The sequence below is a fragment of the Phaseolus vulgaris genome, chromosome 5, assembly GCF_000499845.2.
Source record: "Phaseolus vulgaris cultivar G19833 chromosome 5, P. vulgaris v2.0, whole genome shotgun sequence".
Taxonomy (NCBI): Eukaryota; Viridiplantae; Streptophyta; class Magnoliopsida; order Fabales; family Fabaceae; genus Phaseolus; species Phaseolus vulgaris.
In genome coordinates, this window is record NC_023755.2 from 33,167,958 (window position 1) to 33,183,839 (window position 15,882).

The 15,882-nt window shown below is 32.7% G+C and overlaps 2 protein-coding genes across 4 annotated transcripts; one reads left to right on the top strand and one right to left on the bottom strand.

Moving 5' to 3' along the window:
• Positions 1-4,888: 4,888 nt before the first annotated feature.
• Positions 4,889-6,869, top strand: LOC137835502 (uncharacterized GPI-anchored protein At4g28100-like). The gene is made up of 2 exons (XM_068644038.1): positions 4,889-5,633; positions 6,370-6,869. Exons 1-2 carry the CDS (start codon positions 5,025-5,027, stop codon positions 6,670-6,672), a joined length of 912 nt encoding a protein of 303 aa, XP_068500139.1. The 5' UTR covers positions 4,889-5,024; the 3' UTR covers positions 6,673-6,869.
• A 422-nt stretch (positions 6,870-7,291) lies between these two features.
• LOC137835501 (equilibrative nucleotide transporter 3-like) lies at positions 7,292-11,777 on the bottom strand. Of its 3 annotated transcripts, none has more exons than XM_068644037.1 (10): positions 11,438-11,777; positions 10,287-10,335; positions 10,088-10,192; positions 9,846-10,001; positions 9,618-9,761; positions 9,427-9,532; positions 8,487-8,659; positions 8,229-8,389; positions 7,811-8,069; positions 7,292-7,716 (listed from the first exon to the last, which is right to left on the bottom strand). In XM_068644037.1, exons 2-10 carry the CDS (start codon positions 10,317-10,319, stop codon positions 7,609-7,611), a joined length of 1,245 nt encoding a protein of 414 aa, XP_068500138.1. In that variant the 5' UTR covers positions 10,320-10,335; positions 11,438-11,777; the 3' UTR covers positions 7,292-7,608. The 3 variants fall into 3 exon arrangements, with proteins under 3 accessions (XP_068500138.1, XP_068500136.1, XP_068500137.1); XM_068644035.1 differs by having other exon boundaries at positions 10,287-10,437; XM_068644036.1 differs by having other exon boundaries at positions 10,287-10,437; positions 11,510-11,732.
• Positions 11,778-15,882: the final 4,105 nt, after the last annotated feature.

Below are 15,882 nucleotides of genomic sequence, written 5' to 3' on the forward strand. Positions count from 1 at the left end.
AAAGGTGATGGCTATCCAAGAATTATGTTTACATCAGATTGAGTTTGCTTACAATATGGTTGTTGACAGCACATCGAATTGTGATCCATTTGAAATTTTGTATGGATTAAATCCTTTAACTCCAATAGATTTGTTAACTATGCCTAACATTTCTATTTTAAAGCATAAAGATACACATGCTAAGGTTGACTATGTGAGAAAGCAACATAAAAATGTTGAAGCACAAGTTGAAGAAAAAGGTGAAGGTTATTCTAAACAAGTTAACAAAGGAAGAAAGAAAGTAATCTTTGATCCTGGAGATGGGGTTTGGGTACACATGAGGAAAGAATGTTAACTAGACAAAGAAAATCCAAGTGTCTGATTTGTCTCCTTTTATTGCAGGTGATGAAGCTTTGGATTTAACTTCAAGTCTTTTTCAAGAGGGAGGGAATGATGCGGACATCCAAGCCTAAGGGTCACGCACAACAAGATTGGAATATTAAAATAAAATAACATTATTATTTTATTTGGAGTTAGGATTTGAACTCAGGACCAAGTACAAAGTATCAACCTAACCACTGGGACAAATGATCATTCTTGAAATATAAGGATTGTAGTATCGCCTTATTTTCTTACAAACAAGAAAAGACCTTTGTAATTTATACATTGTTGAAACTCAGAATGGGGACGAATATTTTGACAATTTTAGAGAGTGTTTCTCTGCTAGGGTTTTTCCCTATATCTTGCGATCTTATCAAGAATCCACTAATTCTTGTGGCGATTATCCTTAGACTTATCAAACTTTGTTTGTGGCGCCTTCCTTTATCCAGGTTTCTATTGTTACTGTTTTGAATTTATTCCCGCGTAACCCTAAATTCCCAATTTTATTGTCATTTCTATTTGGATTCATATCAAGCAAGATGGAGGAGACCAAAATGCAGTGGAGAAGCCCTAGAAATGGAAGCACAAGAAAGAAGCAATATGGAAGAGCAATGGAGAAAGGGAAAACGAAATAATGACGATGTAGGGAAAAAGGAAGCACGAGGAAGAAAACAAAAATGAATGTGTAATGAGGCGTGCACTGCTCAGCAGGATTAAAATAACCAACACATAGACAACTATTTTACCTAATAACCGTAGACTATCCCAAAATTTGAACAATAGGTTATGTTTTTTCCAAAACCATAGTCTATGCTAAGCTTATAGACTACAGTTCATATGAACAACCGTAGTCTATGCCTAAAATTTGAACAATAGACAATGGTTTTACCTTGAACTGTAATCTATATGATCATGTTAATTTCAAAATTGTCATCGCGTTTTATTAGATGATGCACCCACTTGAATTGACGTTCTATAGATGTTGTTAAATGCTCTTTTTGCACTATTTCTATTTATACTATTGAATTAGTTAGTCTCAATTTTAATTCATATGTTCACCATATGGGTTCTCCACTCGACGAATTGGGATTCTTCATTTGTAGGTTTCCTTTGCATTGAGCTTTTCTATAGTTATGCTTAGTGCATGACTTTTCTTCACTATAAGGTTTTCCTTATGTTAGAGCTCATGTGGCTCATTGAGCATATTTTAGGCTTCAAGTGCACCCTTTTTTGGAAGAATTTCGCTCAACATCTTTTACCCATGCTTAGTACTTTGAAGGGAAGTTTTGAGGTTCTTTCTGCCTTAATTTTGCTCTACTCCAACTTCCTATAGTCAATAGAAATCCCTACGCTGGTCAAATTTGCTTTGCTACCTCTTGTTTAGGGATGGCAAAGCGGGGCGGGCTGTGCGGGCTGGCCCGCGGCCCGCTGCTAAAAAACGCGGGGCAGACTGACCTTTTCAACCCGCTAACCCGCATTAGCCCGCAACCCGCGCGGGCCAGCAGCGGGGCGGGGCGGGGCGGGCTGACCCGCTAACCCGCAAGAAAAAAAAAATTGGCACTTAGCAGCAGCAAGGCAACGCAATTAGGTTTTCACAAAATTTCAAAGAAAGAAACACAACACAATCGCGTCAATAATGTTTATGTTTAATTTTTTTAATTAATGTTTATGTTTAATGTTTTGGAATTAGGTATTTTTAATGTTTTGGAAGTGGAAGAATAGTGATATTTGATATTTATCTTAATGTTTAATGTTTTGATGTTTGATTATGTTTGAAAAGGAAGAAAAAGAATTTAGGTTTGATAGTAACAAATATATAAGTTTAATTTGACAAGTTTTTAAGAACAAAATGTAAAAAAAAAAATATTTAATTTTTAAAAAAAAAGAACGCGGGCTGGCCCGCAAACCCGCGGGCCAGCTCTTATGCGGGGCAGGTTGAGAATTCTAGCCAGCAATAACTTTGCGGGACGGGCCAACCCAAAATGCGGGACGGGCTGACCCGCTTTGCCACCCCTACTCTTGTTCCTTTTTGCTGCAAAAATTCAATTAAGTATGGGTTAAGAAATTCACATGAAATTTCTAAAATCAATCATTCTACAATTCTAAGTGGGACAATCTTTGCCAATATTTAATTTAATTTATAACTTAAGTGTTTAAATAAAGTAATTTCACAAGTAAGTTTGACACTTATCAGTTGGTGCGTAGATAAAAAATGTTGAGTTGCAACACATGTACATTTATCTCGATTGTTGGCATCATATGAAAAAATGGACAACAAAGTTGTACCTTGGATTACTAACGTGATTACATGATGTAATCATTGTTCATAACTTGAAGTCTTTCGAACCCTTCCCATCCATGACAAATCAGTCAAGCGTAGAATTATAAAGTACAACTTTAAAGAACACATATCATCTTCACATGTAAGCTAACATAGTAAACATTGCTATAAGCGCTAACATTAGAAGTGTCTTTTGGAAAAAAAATACTTTAACAATGTAGATAGAAGTGCAATGTATTTATTTTATATCTATAGAAGCTTCTCTAAGAGAATCCACTAGTGCAGAAAATGCATATAACATCGGTTCTTGGAGACATATAACATTGGTTTCATCACTGATGTAGATCTCAGCTATGTAAAATGTACCAAAATCTAAATAAAATATTAAAAAATATGTGCTCTATAAGGCACTTATAATACCGGTTGTGCCTTCCAACCGGTGTTATATGTGCTCCAGAGTCACACACTAAACCCTAAACCTAATACCAAAGCGTTCAACATTGTCGATGGTCAATCACCCTTAGACCCAATACCAAAATGTTCAATATATAACAGTACCCAATTTAAAACATAATACATTATATTCCAAATACAATATAATAAAACTAATTATCTATATAAATAATTATAAACCTAATAATAATTAAAATTAAAATATTTAAAAATAAAAACTAACCTGTAGATTGAACGTGAACGAAGTTGTGGTGGCAATGTAGCGGTGAAAAAGGTAGCGACAACGACGACAAGAGTGGCGACAAGAGTGACAACAAAATAGTAGAGAAGCGTGAACGGAAGAATCCCGTTCGGTGTGGATGCTTTCACGATGAAGAGAACGAAATAAGAAAGAAGCGGCGAGGGGAGAGATGGAGGCAACGGTGGTGGCAACAACGTTGGCATGAACTCTTGAGCAAGAAAACTTAGAATAGCGCGAATGGAGAGTGAGGGCGCAAAGCAAGAAAATAGGATAAAAACATATATCACACCTATTATGAGTAATAACCGGTGTAATATATATTTTTATTAACTTAAACTTTTCTTTTTACTTTAAAATGAAAAATAACATCGGTTGCGTAGCCCAACTGATGTTATATGTAATTTTTAAAATTTTTAAAACTTCTTTTTAATATGGAGATTACATACAATACTGATTTTTCTATCCAACCGGTGTTATATGTAGTGTCAAGAGTTAATTTTTTTTCAATTTCTTTTAAAATCTGGGAATGTCATATAACATTGGTTGTATAGAGGAACTGATGTTATATGTCATTTTTAAAAAAAATTATTATTTTTAATCTGAAAATAACATATAACACCAGTTCCTCTATCCAATCAGTGTTATTTGTAATCCCAAAAATAAAAATTTTAAAATATTTTTTTCTATGAGCAAGACATATTACACTGATTGAGCTATCCAACCGATATAATATGTGCCAAATATTTACAAAAATACTATTACATTTTTATTTACACTAATTCTTATTTAACCGAAATAATATATCTTCGAAAAATTATTATTTACACTATCAATAACTTTATCAAAGTGAGATATGTTGATCAATAAAATATACGAGAAATTCAAATTGTACATTCTTTTATAAGAGAGTTGTAACAACTCTAATATCACACTTATATTAATTATTTTTTACGAATAAAAAATAATTTTTTTAAAAGAGTTTGTGCATAAGAAAATTTTATTTTATAACGACTTATGTTATGCTAGCTCTAAATTTAACTGAAGATAATTGTGATGTCATAGAATATTAATGTTTTTAATTACTTTAAAAATAAGTTATAATGGATTTTTTTTAATAAATATTAAGGAACACTGATTTATTTTTAATATATTCTTTATCGTCGCATCACAATTTTAATCTTTGACAAATTGAAATGAACATTTTCTCAGTTATTTTCTTAAAGAGAACCATAATAAAATTTATATAAATTAATCCTTCGTAATAGTAAACGCAATTTTAAAAAGAAATGGATGTAGATAGTTTTTTCAATTTTTAAAATACTTAAACCATGTTGAAAAGAACTGGCGGAAACATACACCATTAAACATGTGTCTACTATTTTTCCATGACAATAAAAAATAAATATTATAATAACTATTAAAATAAAGAATACTAATAAATTTTATATTAAAATGAAAAAGGTTGAAAAAATGATGATTTGTATTTGTATCAATGGTCAGATAATTTTTTCATAAATAATAAAATAAATACGATTAATTGTATTTATAATAATAAGAAGATGAAGTGTATTTGGTTTTTTTATGATATCCCTAATCTTTCATTTCATTCTATCTTCTTCTTTGATGCATAAAAAATCATAGCCAAAACAGTGTAAAAGAAGAAGTTCCAATTGTCGAAAGGCAAAGAAAATGCAATCATTTGTGAGTTCCTTTGTGGGATGCGTAGTTTTCTTGGTGTCAGTATCTTACACAGCAGCACAACCTCTGAACCCTGGGGACTTCCCGTCGTTCAACACCGTCCCCGCATACCCGACCCAAACCCGCTACCAAATCTGCCGCCTCGACCTCTCCAACGAGCTCTTCGGCGGCGTCAACCATGCCTGCGGCACCACCCTCGACCGCAGCCGCTGCTGTCCAGTCCTTGCCGCCTGGCTCTTCGCCGCCCACGCCCGAACAGCCCTCGAAGTATCCGCCGCCGCCCAGCCTCCCTCCGCCGACCTCCCCATGATGCCCGACGACTCCCAGAATTGCGTCAACTCGCTCCAAGACTCACTAAGAAATCGGAGCATCCGAATCCCACAACCCAACGGCACCTGCGACGCCATTCTCTGCTTCTGCGGCATCAGACTCCACCAGATAACCTCCCTCAGCTGCCCCAACGCGTTCAACATCACCGCGGTTCAAAACGTCTCTGGCACCCAGAACGCCACCCCCACCGCCGTTGTACGGAACCTGGAAAAGAATTGCCGTAACGCTTCTTACGCTGGCTGCACGCAATGCCTCGGCGCCCTACAAAAGGTTACACGTTTTTCATCTCCTTTATAAAGATTAAAATCACCTCATAATGCAACGTTGAATTGTTTTCATCTGAATTCTAATTAATTTTGGGTTGACCTGCGAAAATGACATTGCCATGTGATTGTAAGGTAGAGTTTTGGTTCATGTCATGCCCACCTTAGAAGGTACTGCCATTTACACCTAACTCAACTTTAAAAAACTGGTCATAAAGTTTACATCCAATTATAATTTCTTGTTATAAGTTGTTATGTACATGTATCTTTTAACACATTCTCTTAGGAATAAAGAATCATATATGAGTTTCAGGATGAACTCAACCAATCTTGAACATAATTATAATTTGTTACCCTTTATTTACTCGGACACATACAACATTTGTAATTCTTGAATCTATAACAAGTCCAACACAGTTTTAAAATAATTTAAAAAAAATAAATTTAATAATTTTTTAAATATTTAATTTTGATTATAATTATGAAAATAAAAAACAATTTTTTTAAATCGAGAAAGAAAACATTCAATCATAATTTAATTTACATAAATTTTGATTGATAATTTATAATAATATAATATATGAATTCCTGTGTCAGCAAATGTGAGTGTCTCTGCTACATTGACGGTTACTCTGAATGGATGTCGAAAAACATGAAGTATTAACTTTTAGTTTGTGTAATAAGGTTGAGCCAATGTTTGGTTGTTGATAAGTTTTTTGAAGTTTGGTTTTATTTTGGGGCAGATAAAAGGGAGTAAGAAGGAGAGTGATGAGAGTGAGAGAGCGAAGAAGATGTTCGACCGGGACTGCCAACTCATGGCGCTGACGTGGCTGCTAGGAAGGAACAAAACCGCGTACATACCGACCGTTTCGGCGGTGTTGCGAGCTGTGATGTACAGTGCACATCCACACGAATCCAAGTGTAGTCCGGACCAGGACAACATGCCCTTGGCCGTTGATTCCCTGCAATTTGAGACGAACCAGGGTTCATCTACGCCGTTGAGAATATTTTGGATTATGCTTCTCATGGTTCTGGTTTTTTTGTGATTGAAGGGTCCAGTTCTTGATTGCGAGATGAGAGGGTCCTATTACACCTTCCTTTGCCCGGTTTTGTTTCTAGTCTCTATCTGGGTGTCACGTGAAGCTATTAGACAAAATTACGCAACCAATGTTTTGTCCTTTCTCACTGTAAATTTTCGTCCCTATCACCCTATTATTTTTTTGTACATATTTCTTCTTTATTAGTCCTTTTCCACACTTTATTTTTTCATTCCTTTTAGGAATAAAATAGTATGAAGTAATTAAAAAAGTGAGAGATTAAAATAGTATCAGGATAAAAAAAATGGAATATTGGATAAAGGGATATGAGACCATCATCACTATTTGTTTTAAGAATTGCGTGCAAGTACCGTCACTCTAACCTATATTTGTCTGTTCATGGTGCGAGTGTGACCACCACGAGGCGATTTTGCAATTGTCCTTTTTTTAATGCTTTCTTGTTTTGCTAGTTATTCTTTCCTCTTTTTTTTCATGGATCACTTAACATGAAACAAAAAGTAGTATGATGTTCTTAAAAATAGAGTGAGAGAATAAAAGAATATCAAGGTAAAATAATTTCTTCTGGTTTAATAATAGACCTTATATGTGAGAGGTAACTGAAATCATCTTTAAACGATGACAAATGAACATACTATTTCTATTGTGAAATTCAAAATGAGAAAACTGTGTATGCAGTGGTGTTACACGGTTGGTAATCTAATCATTCCTCTTTGATAAGTTTTTTAACTTCTAAGAGGGTATCCAAATAATTATGCCGGTGTGATTACTACTTCATGACGAATCAAACACCGGAATTAACCACCAATTCATTAGTTTGCAATATTACAAAAGCAGGCTATAAACTGTATACACTTGTAATGTTTTACAAGGAATGAACTCTTCACAACCATTCCTGTAATCTGGCATGAATTGGGTCTCATCATATCACCATCCTTTACCTATCAGCCATAGCCAGTCAAGTGTTACTCCTGCAAAAATACCTCCAAGAAGAAACAACACCAATATGTTTCCCAAGGCATTTTGTTCTGGACCCTACAAAAAGTAAACACAGAAAATGTTAATGTCTCTCTACTTGAAGTCTAGACACCAAAGTCTTGTGCCTGTATTTAACGCTTAGCTCACTCACCTTGTAACCTTTTGGTGCAGATGTTAGGACACAGACAGTGAGATAACCATTGGATAGCCCCAAGAAGGATGTTAACATTATCATCCAACCTTGGTCACCATACTTTGCAGTGAAATAAAAAGCTGGAACAAGTAAGAAACGGCTAAGAATAGTTACTGTGATCAACTTTCGCGACTCCAACTTCAAGCATTTCAGGAGTGGAATGTATCTTCCTATCAGATCACTCACATTATACATGGCAATTAAGACGAGAGCATACCTGAAATAATCAGACATATCAATTATTACATTATTATATTCGGTTATATAAAATCACAGAGTACATATCTTGGTCTATTGTTTAGTGTCTAGTCACAATGACCACCTATCATGAAATGAACATCAAAGCACAAATGAAGCTTTTTGGTAATGAACATACCAGGTGCCCAAACTATGTGATCCAGTATCTTCTGAGAGGAATCCAGGGAAAATAGACAGTGTTAGCAGATAAATTAGGAACATGTCAAGTGCATAATCAATGTTTTCCAATAACAATTGCTTGTTTCCCTTCCGCTCTGGATCTTTTGTATTTTCTTTGTCCTGAAAAAAATAAACCCTTAATGCATAAGCTGAGTTTTTACCAAAGAAAAAGTTTTGGAACGCATTGATAAGTAAAAAGGATGAGAGAACACAGTACTGTTCCAGGTAATGTCCGGATGCCACCTGCTGCAAGGTCTGCTGATACAGTTTTGGATCCTTCTGATGCTGCCTTTGAACGGTAGTACTTCACAATTGGTAGTTTAGGAAAAATAAATGCATAGAGAACAACACAGAGGAGCTCAAAGAATGTTGATATGGCAAAAAAAAGAACTGCATGAACATTATAACATGACAAGTGATCAGTAACTAAAGAGGGGTGAAGACAACAATGATCATATAATTATATATGTTCAATGACGACAAACATGAATGGAACCACCGTCACTGAACTTCGATGAGTTCAAAGAAATTAACATTGCTGGTCTAATAAGCAAGGTAACTTCAAATTCATAATGCGCATTGTATTGTGAGAACACACGGTACTAAATATTTCGACGACAAATTTTATAAAACATAGGTAGAACTCAATATAAAAGAGAGTGAGAGAATTAGAGGAAATGGAACTAATTGAAAATGATGATTACATCAAGCCATGTACTTCACTACAGAGTGAAGAATAGCCAACATTTGCAGAGTGTATATCATAACAATCCACCTTAAAAAGCAATGACAGAGGACCCAAAAAGTAAGGGAAGTATTGTCTTACTAAAACGAAAGGAATTATTTTGCTATGCAGATAAAATTACTATCAATCTTAAATAAATCACATAACCATAATTGTGTTCATGGAATGAAATATTAGATTAAGTATCCATTTCCACTTATTCGTAACAAAAACCTGCATAACGATATTAATAAAAGTGCACAAGAAAAAATCATTGTAATGTGAAACATCAAGTAGCCAAATGCAGAAACATTAGTGAGACTATGGTAGTCTTTATATTACATAACCCATAGAACTATTTATTAATCATCAATTTAGAATTAAAAAGAAACACAAAAATTGATTTTCTCAGGTATTGGAGAGTTGAACATACTTGCTCCTTTGCGGAGACCGTCACTAGAATGATCAAATGCTGCTTTTGTAATTAACCTCAAAGCAGAGGTTAATACTCCGGATGCTGCCAAACCAGCAAGGAATGACTGTAACAAAAAAACCACAGTAAAGAAATCCATGAGCTTAATGAATCTTTAATAACTTCACAATAATTCTATCACAGAGGCCGACCTGAATGAATTCTGGATGCATGTAGGAAAGGTCTCCCACCATTCCACCTTGAACATGAGCATCTGCAACTCCAAAAGCACCACTAATTGCACATATAACAATAAATATTCCAAGCCCTCCTTTACCAGATGTTGCTGAATTCACCTATGGAAGATTGCAAGGAAATAAATCAACACCATCCTAGAGGAATCAATTATCCAAGTTCTGAAACTAATGAATAGGACTTACAATTAACACCAACAACGTGCTAATGAAAAAAAGTATATATCCAAACATATTCCGAATTCGTGTATTGATTTTTGCCTCATTATACGCTAGTATTGCAAGTGTTCCAACAGCAAATGGCTGATATACAAGTGTAAGCACCCTAGAGGGGTGATATTTCTGCACAAGGAGAATAACAAGTTAAACTACTCCTCATCTGTATGAAAATGAATAATGAAGAATAAAAGTATGTATGCATCACTCACTGGAAACAAGTAAATGTAGTAATCTTCTATTGTCAGCATACTATTCCATGAAAAAAGACATCCATTTCCGAGAAGCCAACAAACCACTATTGCAACATATTTTCCCTATTCAATAGGCCAAACACAGAAAGATTAAAGATGAATTACTTTGTGTTTCTATGTTAAAATTGTAGTAATATAGATAGATCCAGGTACAAACCTCTAGCCGTGTTGAAATCTCACCGTTGACCATGTCTGCGGATGCTTCTCTTCAATCAAGAAATTAGATTCATTACCTTAAGGCTTCAATGTGCATATGTAATCTTTTTGACTTATTGAAGATAAACTACACAAAGCCACCTAGGTACCACCTTTTTTTGAGTAAAAATAGACTAGTTTAGTATATTGAGAATTAAAAAAATCTAGCACATGCTTTCAAATCAATAATAACATTAATCTTATATTACAGGTATTATCAATCAATAGAAAGTACTACTGCTAATTAAGTCAAAGCATGCGTATTTGTTTTATGATCATTATGAACACTCCACCACACGTAGAATATAATAATTCCGGCGCAGCGCAGATACTTTAACCAATAGTGACGCACTAAATTTTGACAATTGGCTGCCACCGCTTTAGGATGATTCGGTTCAATAGACATAATGAACACGCAACTTCTCCAAAATCTTAGAGGAGTAAGAAAGACCAACCATTTTAGTAAGAATGGACATGGTCATGCAAGCTAATAGCCAAACAACAAGAAGCTGATTTTGTTGTTCATATTAAGATATTCTTAATTGATGTTGTTAGTGAGAGCATCCTTGGGAGTAAGATATTTGATTGGTAGATCTTGGCCTTCCAAAAATCTGATGAGCTTCGGTCCTTTAAAAGTGGCAAGAATTTATTGTTGCCACAAAGAAATTATCGTCATCTAACTTGAGAGAGATTGGTGAATTGAAAGTGTGAGGAAGAAAGGAAGAGGAAGGAGAAAAATTTTCAGAATGGAAGGTGGGGAAGAGAGGAGAAGCCATGGAAGAGACTAAGTAGCTCTGAATACCATGTTAGATTTAGAAGAAGAAGAAGAATATATTTCAGTAAACTCAAACATGTAAAACAGAGGTATATATAGCAGAGATAACACAACTGATAACAGGGATTAGCTACTTGTATCAGTTACGTTATCAAGCTTCAACTTTGAAATGATGATTGATGAAGGGAGAGCAACGATTTAGAGTATGTTTGGATAAAATCTGGGAACATTTTTTCAGTAATGCAGAAAAAAATTACCAGTTATGGGGTCAATTTCTTAATTCATGACATAGAAAAGATAGTGGAGAATATATGAGGAAAAAATAGCTTCTACCTTACCTGTAGTGAAAAGATGAAGAAAATATTGAAGGGAGAAAGAGCTTGGTATCTTAGTAGAACACTGCACGTTACCCTGAAATGATGCGAAATATAAAGACGCAGCATCTGATGGGGCACGCCTATTGCTTCAAAGGAATTTGTCAAATACTTGTGTTTGTGTTCTCTTTTATGTCAAAAACTATAACAAGTTTTGTTGTGCTTCCATTTCTAAATTCAACTTTTCATGATCTGGGTTCATACAGTGTTCTTCGCAGTGTGACTTTTCAGACTTCATCATCACATTGATATTGGCTATAGCCACTGCATCTCTTTCCTTCAAACCACAATACTGATTGATGTTACATATAATTTATTTTATTTCTATTTTATAACAAAGTTTAATTGACCAATTACGGAATAATGATGAGAATGTGGTTAAAGGGGTTAATTTATTCCTATTTTGTATTCAAATGGACTTGCATGTGACAGACATTTTCTCATTATGGTATGAACGAAAGGTATATGGTAGGCGTTTTCAAAACTAGGGGAAGAGGATCAACTTGCACATTTGTTCACACTCACACTTTTTTGTTTTTTATAGTAGCATTTTATTATTAGTTTAAAATAGTTAGACATTCAATTTAATATTATTTTCATTTTTAAAGACGGATAATTCTTTAAAAGATGTGCAGATGAATGAGTTGACTTTGTACAGTTGTCATGTATAAGAGTCTTAAATATAAATTTAATTAGTTCTACTTTATTTAATGATACAAATCTAAAAGATTCTTTATTTAATAATGATTCTATTTTCAATTATTTCTTTTTGGTACTGATATCAAGTTTCAACAAGACATTTTTTAAGAAGTTATTTTAAATTGAGATAAGTGAAATTAAATTAAATTTTAAATTTTCTTAATTAATATGAAATTAATTACTTTTTCTTATATTTTAATCTAGAAAATAACCTAAAGTCACTTTCCATGAGTTTAATTAAATTCTTTAAAGAATCACTTAAAACAATTTCATTTAATAGGATCATACACATGGTAAAAATGGTCATTGTAAGAGCTGACTAATAGAAGGTTATCTTAGGTTATAACAGTGTACACAATTTTTTTGAATTGGATGTATATCTAAAACAATGTTGTACCTTGCATTAGAATTTCCTAGCCGCTGATTAATGTGACATATTCTTTACGGCATCTCATGAAACAACTTGATTTTCCACAAATAAAATGATGGTTAGATACTTATTCTCATTTAGTATATACGTCTCATAGTATTTCATATAAAAGCATATCAGTTCACACTATATTTCTATTGTTAATTATGTACAAAATATTAATTTTAATAATTATTGAATATATGATAACTGTCATTATTTAATGAAATTTCATGGAAAAAAAAGTTAAAAAATTATTGAGTTATGAGATTAATAGTCCTATTTATTTTCAATTGTGTTATTTTCAGGAATTTAATGAGAGATGAACCAAAAGAATATATCATTAATAGAAATGTCATTTCATCCAAACTCAATTAGGTTAAATAAGAAAGAAAGAGTAAGAGAAAAGAAATCCTAGTAGAAGAGAAACGTCTTTTGCTGCATGTAATGACTCTGGTGAGTGTCATTTCTTCTTGGATTGAATGTAATTTTTTCAAACTCTTAAGATTCCTAGTAGTATTGATATATGATTTTTGTTCTTTTTTATTATTTTTTTATTATTTCATATTGGTATTGTCATTTTATGCTTAAAGCTTGAACTTTTATTCATGAACTTGATTATTATATTGTGTTTAAAGCTTGAATTTTTATTCATGAACTTAATTATTTTATTTTGTACTTAAAGCTTGAATTTTTATTCATAAACTTGATTTTTGGATTTAACTAAGAGTTCTTCTAAGAATCTGACCTAAATAATAATACTTCGATATATTTTGATACTTAGACATTGATTAGAATATATCAATTGCTATACAACATATATTTTCTTAATGATAAGAATGTTTTCTAAATATTTCAGACATTAATATTTAGGAGATAATCTTAATAATTTCATAATTGAGATATCAATATGAATGACTTTATAAGTTGCATCAATATCAATTAATTCAACATATTGTATGTTTCTATTCATCCATGTTTCACAATGATGAGAAAGATTAACTTCAATCTCAATCTTACCAATTGAATTCTTTTAATAATTTACTTTGTTTTATTTTAATTTTCATGCATTTTTTTTTACAATACCAATATCTTCTCAATTAAACTTTTGCACATCGTTCAAATATTTAGTAAATGTTATACATTAAAATTTTACAAGAAGTGTTCTTTGAGGGTTTGATATCCGTCTTTTTAAGATAAATTATTACTTCTGACTCGGTATACTTGCCAAATTAAGTCAACAATATATATTATAAATTTTCGAGTTTATTTTTTAAAACTATCTTACTTTTTTAACTTTTATTGAAACAATCTTAATTATTTGTTGAAAAGTGTGAAATAAAACCGGTAATGTTAGATCAATATATATATATATATATATATATATATATAATTTAATAAAACACCATTATAGAAGTTTCAAAGATAAAAAAAATTGTATTAATATATATTTTTTCTAATAAAATTTTTACAAATAAAGATTTAAGAAAATGTGTTACACATCCTACATACAAAATTATGTAATGACATCATTTTATAGATGTACCTGTAGGCAAAGGGGCCTAGGCAGTACCTGTGGCTTGACGTACAATTGCTGATGTGTCGGTGATCTTTTGATTGCTTCAAGTCTTCTTCCTCAAATGTTGATGATCGGTCGGTTGGGGAATACCTGCAAAAGGTACTCTGACGTTCAAGTAAGTACTCTAGTTTAAGAGTGTGTTTTGATAAATGGGAAAAATGTACCTTATTCCTCCATAGAGGGTTCTATTTATAACCTTGGTTTGTGGGCCCTGGCCATAATGGGTCGGACATCAGTTATTAACTGATATGCATCATGGTCCCCTGTTATTAGGGATGCGTATCTTTCAGTTAATTCGTTTCAACTGATTTGCCGGAGATATTCCTGCGTATTTTGGGATACACCATGGCTTACACTACAAGAAAAACATGAAATAGAAACCAATTTTAGAGACAAAAAATAATTAGTTGCTATAGTAACTAAATTAATGACCATTTTAGAAACTAAAAGAAATTGGTTTCTAAATTAGTTTATATTATTGTTAAATGATTTCTAAATTGGCATCTAATTAGCAACCAAGGTTTTAACTACCAATTATTTAGTTTATAAATTTGGTAGCAAAAACCTTGGTTGCTAATTAGATACCAATTTAGAAATCATTTAACAATAATAGAAACTAATTTAAAATCCAAAAAAATTTTAGTGTCTAAAATGGTCTCTAATTTAGTCACTATAGCAACTAATTATTTTTTGTCACTAAAAATTAGTTTCTATTTCATGATTTTCTTGTAGTGTTATTCAACACTGTTATTCAACACTACTGTAACTTACCGTTATTTATTGCATTCTTTGAGATATTCTTTGACTCGGGCGGTTGGTCAGCGAGACTGAGACTGGTCCATCCGGTACCGACCCATACAATAGATGTAGAAACTTTTAATATTTTATAAATTGTTTACATTGATTATTATTGATACTTTTAAAGAAGAGTCTCATGCTTTTAGAATTAAAATTAGTGGTGGTTAATATTTAATATAGAACTTTATTTACATTAATTTCTTTATATATCATTTTATTCATTGAAGTAATGTTGATATTTACTTTATTGTTTTAGGCATTAAACCTTCTTTGATTCAATTTTATTGCTCTTGTATTTTTATTGCCTAAAAAGTGATATTAATGACTACAATCAAGTAAATAAATCCAAAGCAAAAATAATTAAAAAAAATAAATAATAAATAAAAAAGTGGTGAGTCAGCCCGGTAGCCTGCCTTCTGACTGGACGTGTTATAATCTTGGAGGATCAACCCGTCCCGCCCCGCTTTTGGTGGGTTGGGGCAAGACGAGTTGGGCTCTCGTTTTGACACCCCTAATAATTACACACATAAATTAGATCCTAAAATTTGTGGAAATTATGATTATATATATTGTTGTTTCTTATGGAGTTAAGGGGATGATATGGATGCATATCCCACCAATTAGTAGAGTTTGTTTTGTTAACATTGCACATCTTAAGATTTTGATATATAGGATAAAGAAGTAACTTAGGAACTATTTACTTACCTAATTTGTTTAAGCAAATCAGTGATATGATTTCTCATAAAACATTTACCTAACCATGACTAAATATAGGTAGCGAAGTTGTAATGAAGAAAAATGTGCTACCACACCTCAATTAGATTATATTTGAAGGAGATAGAAAAACATATGTGTTGACAATTTACGACAAGTGCACCGCGTTGTCAGAAATAATAAGGTGTCTCTAAGGACAAATATCGAACA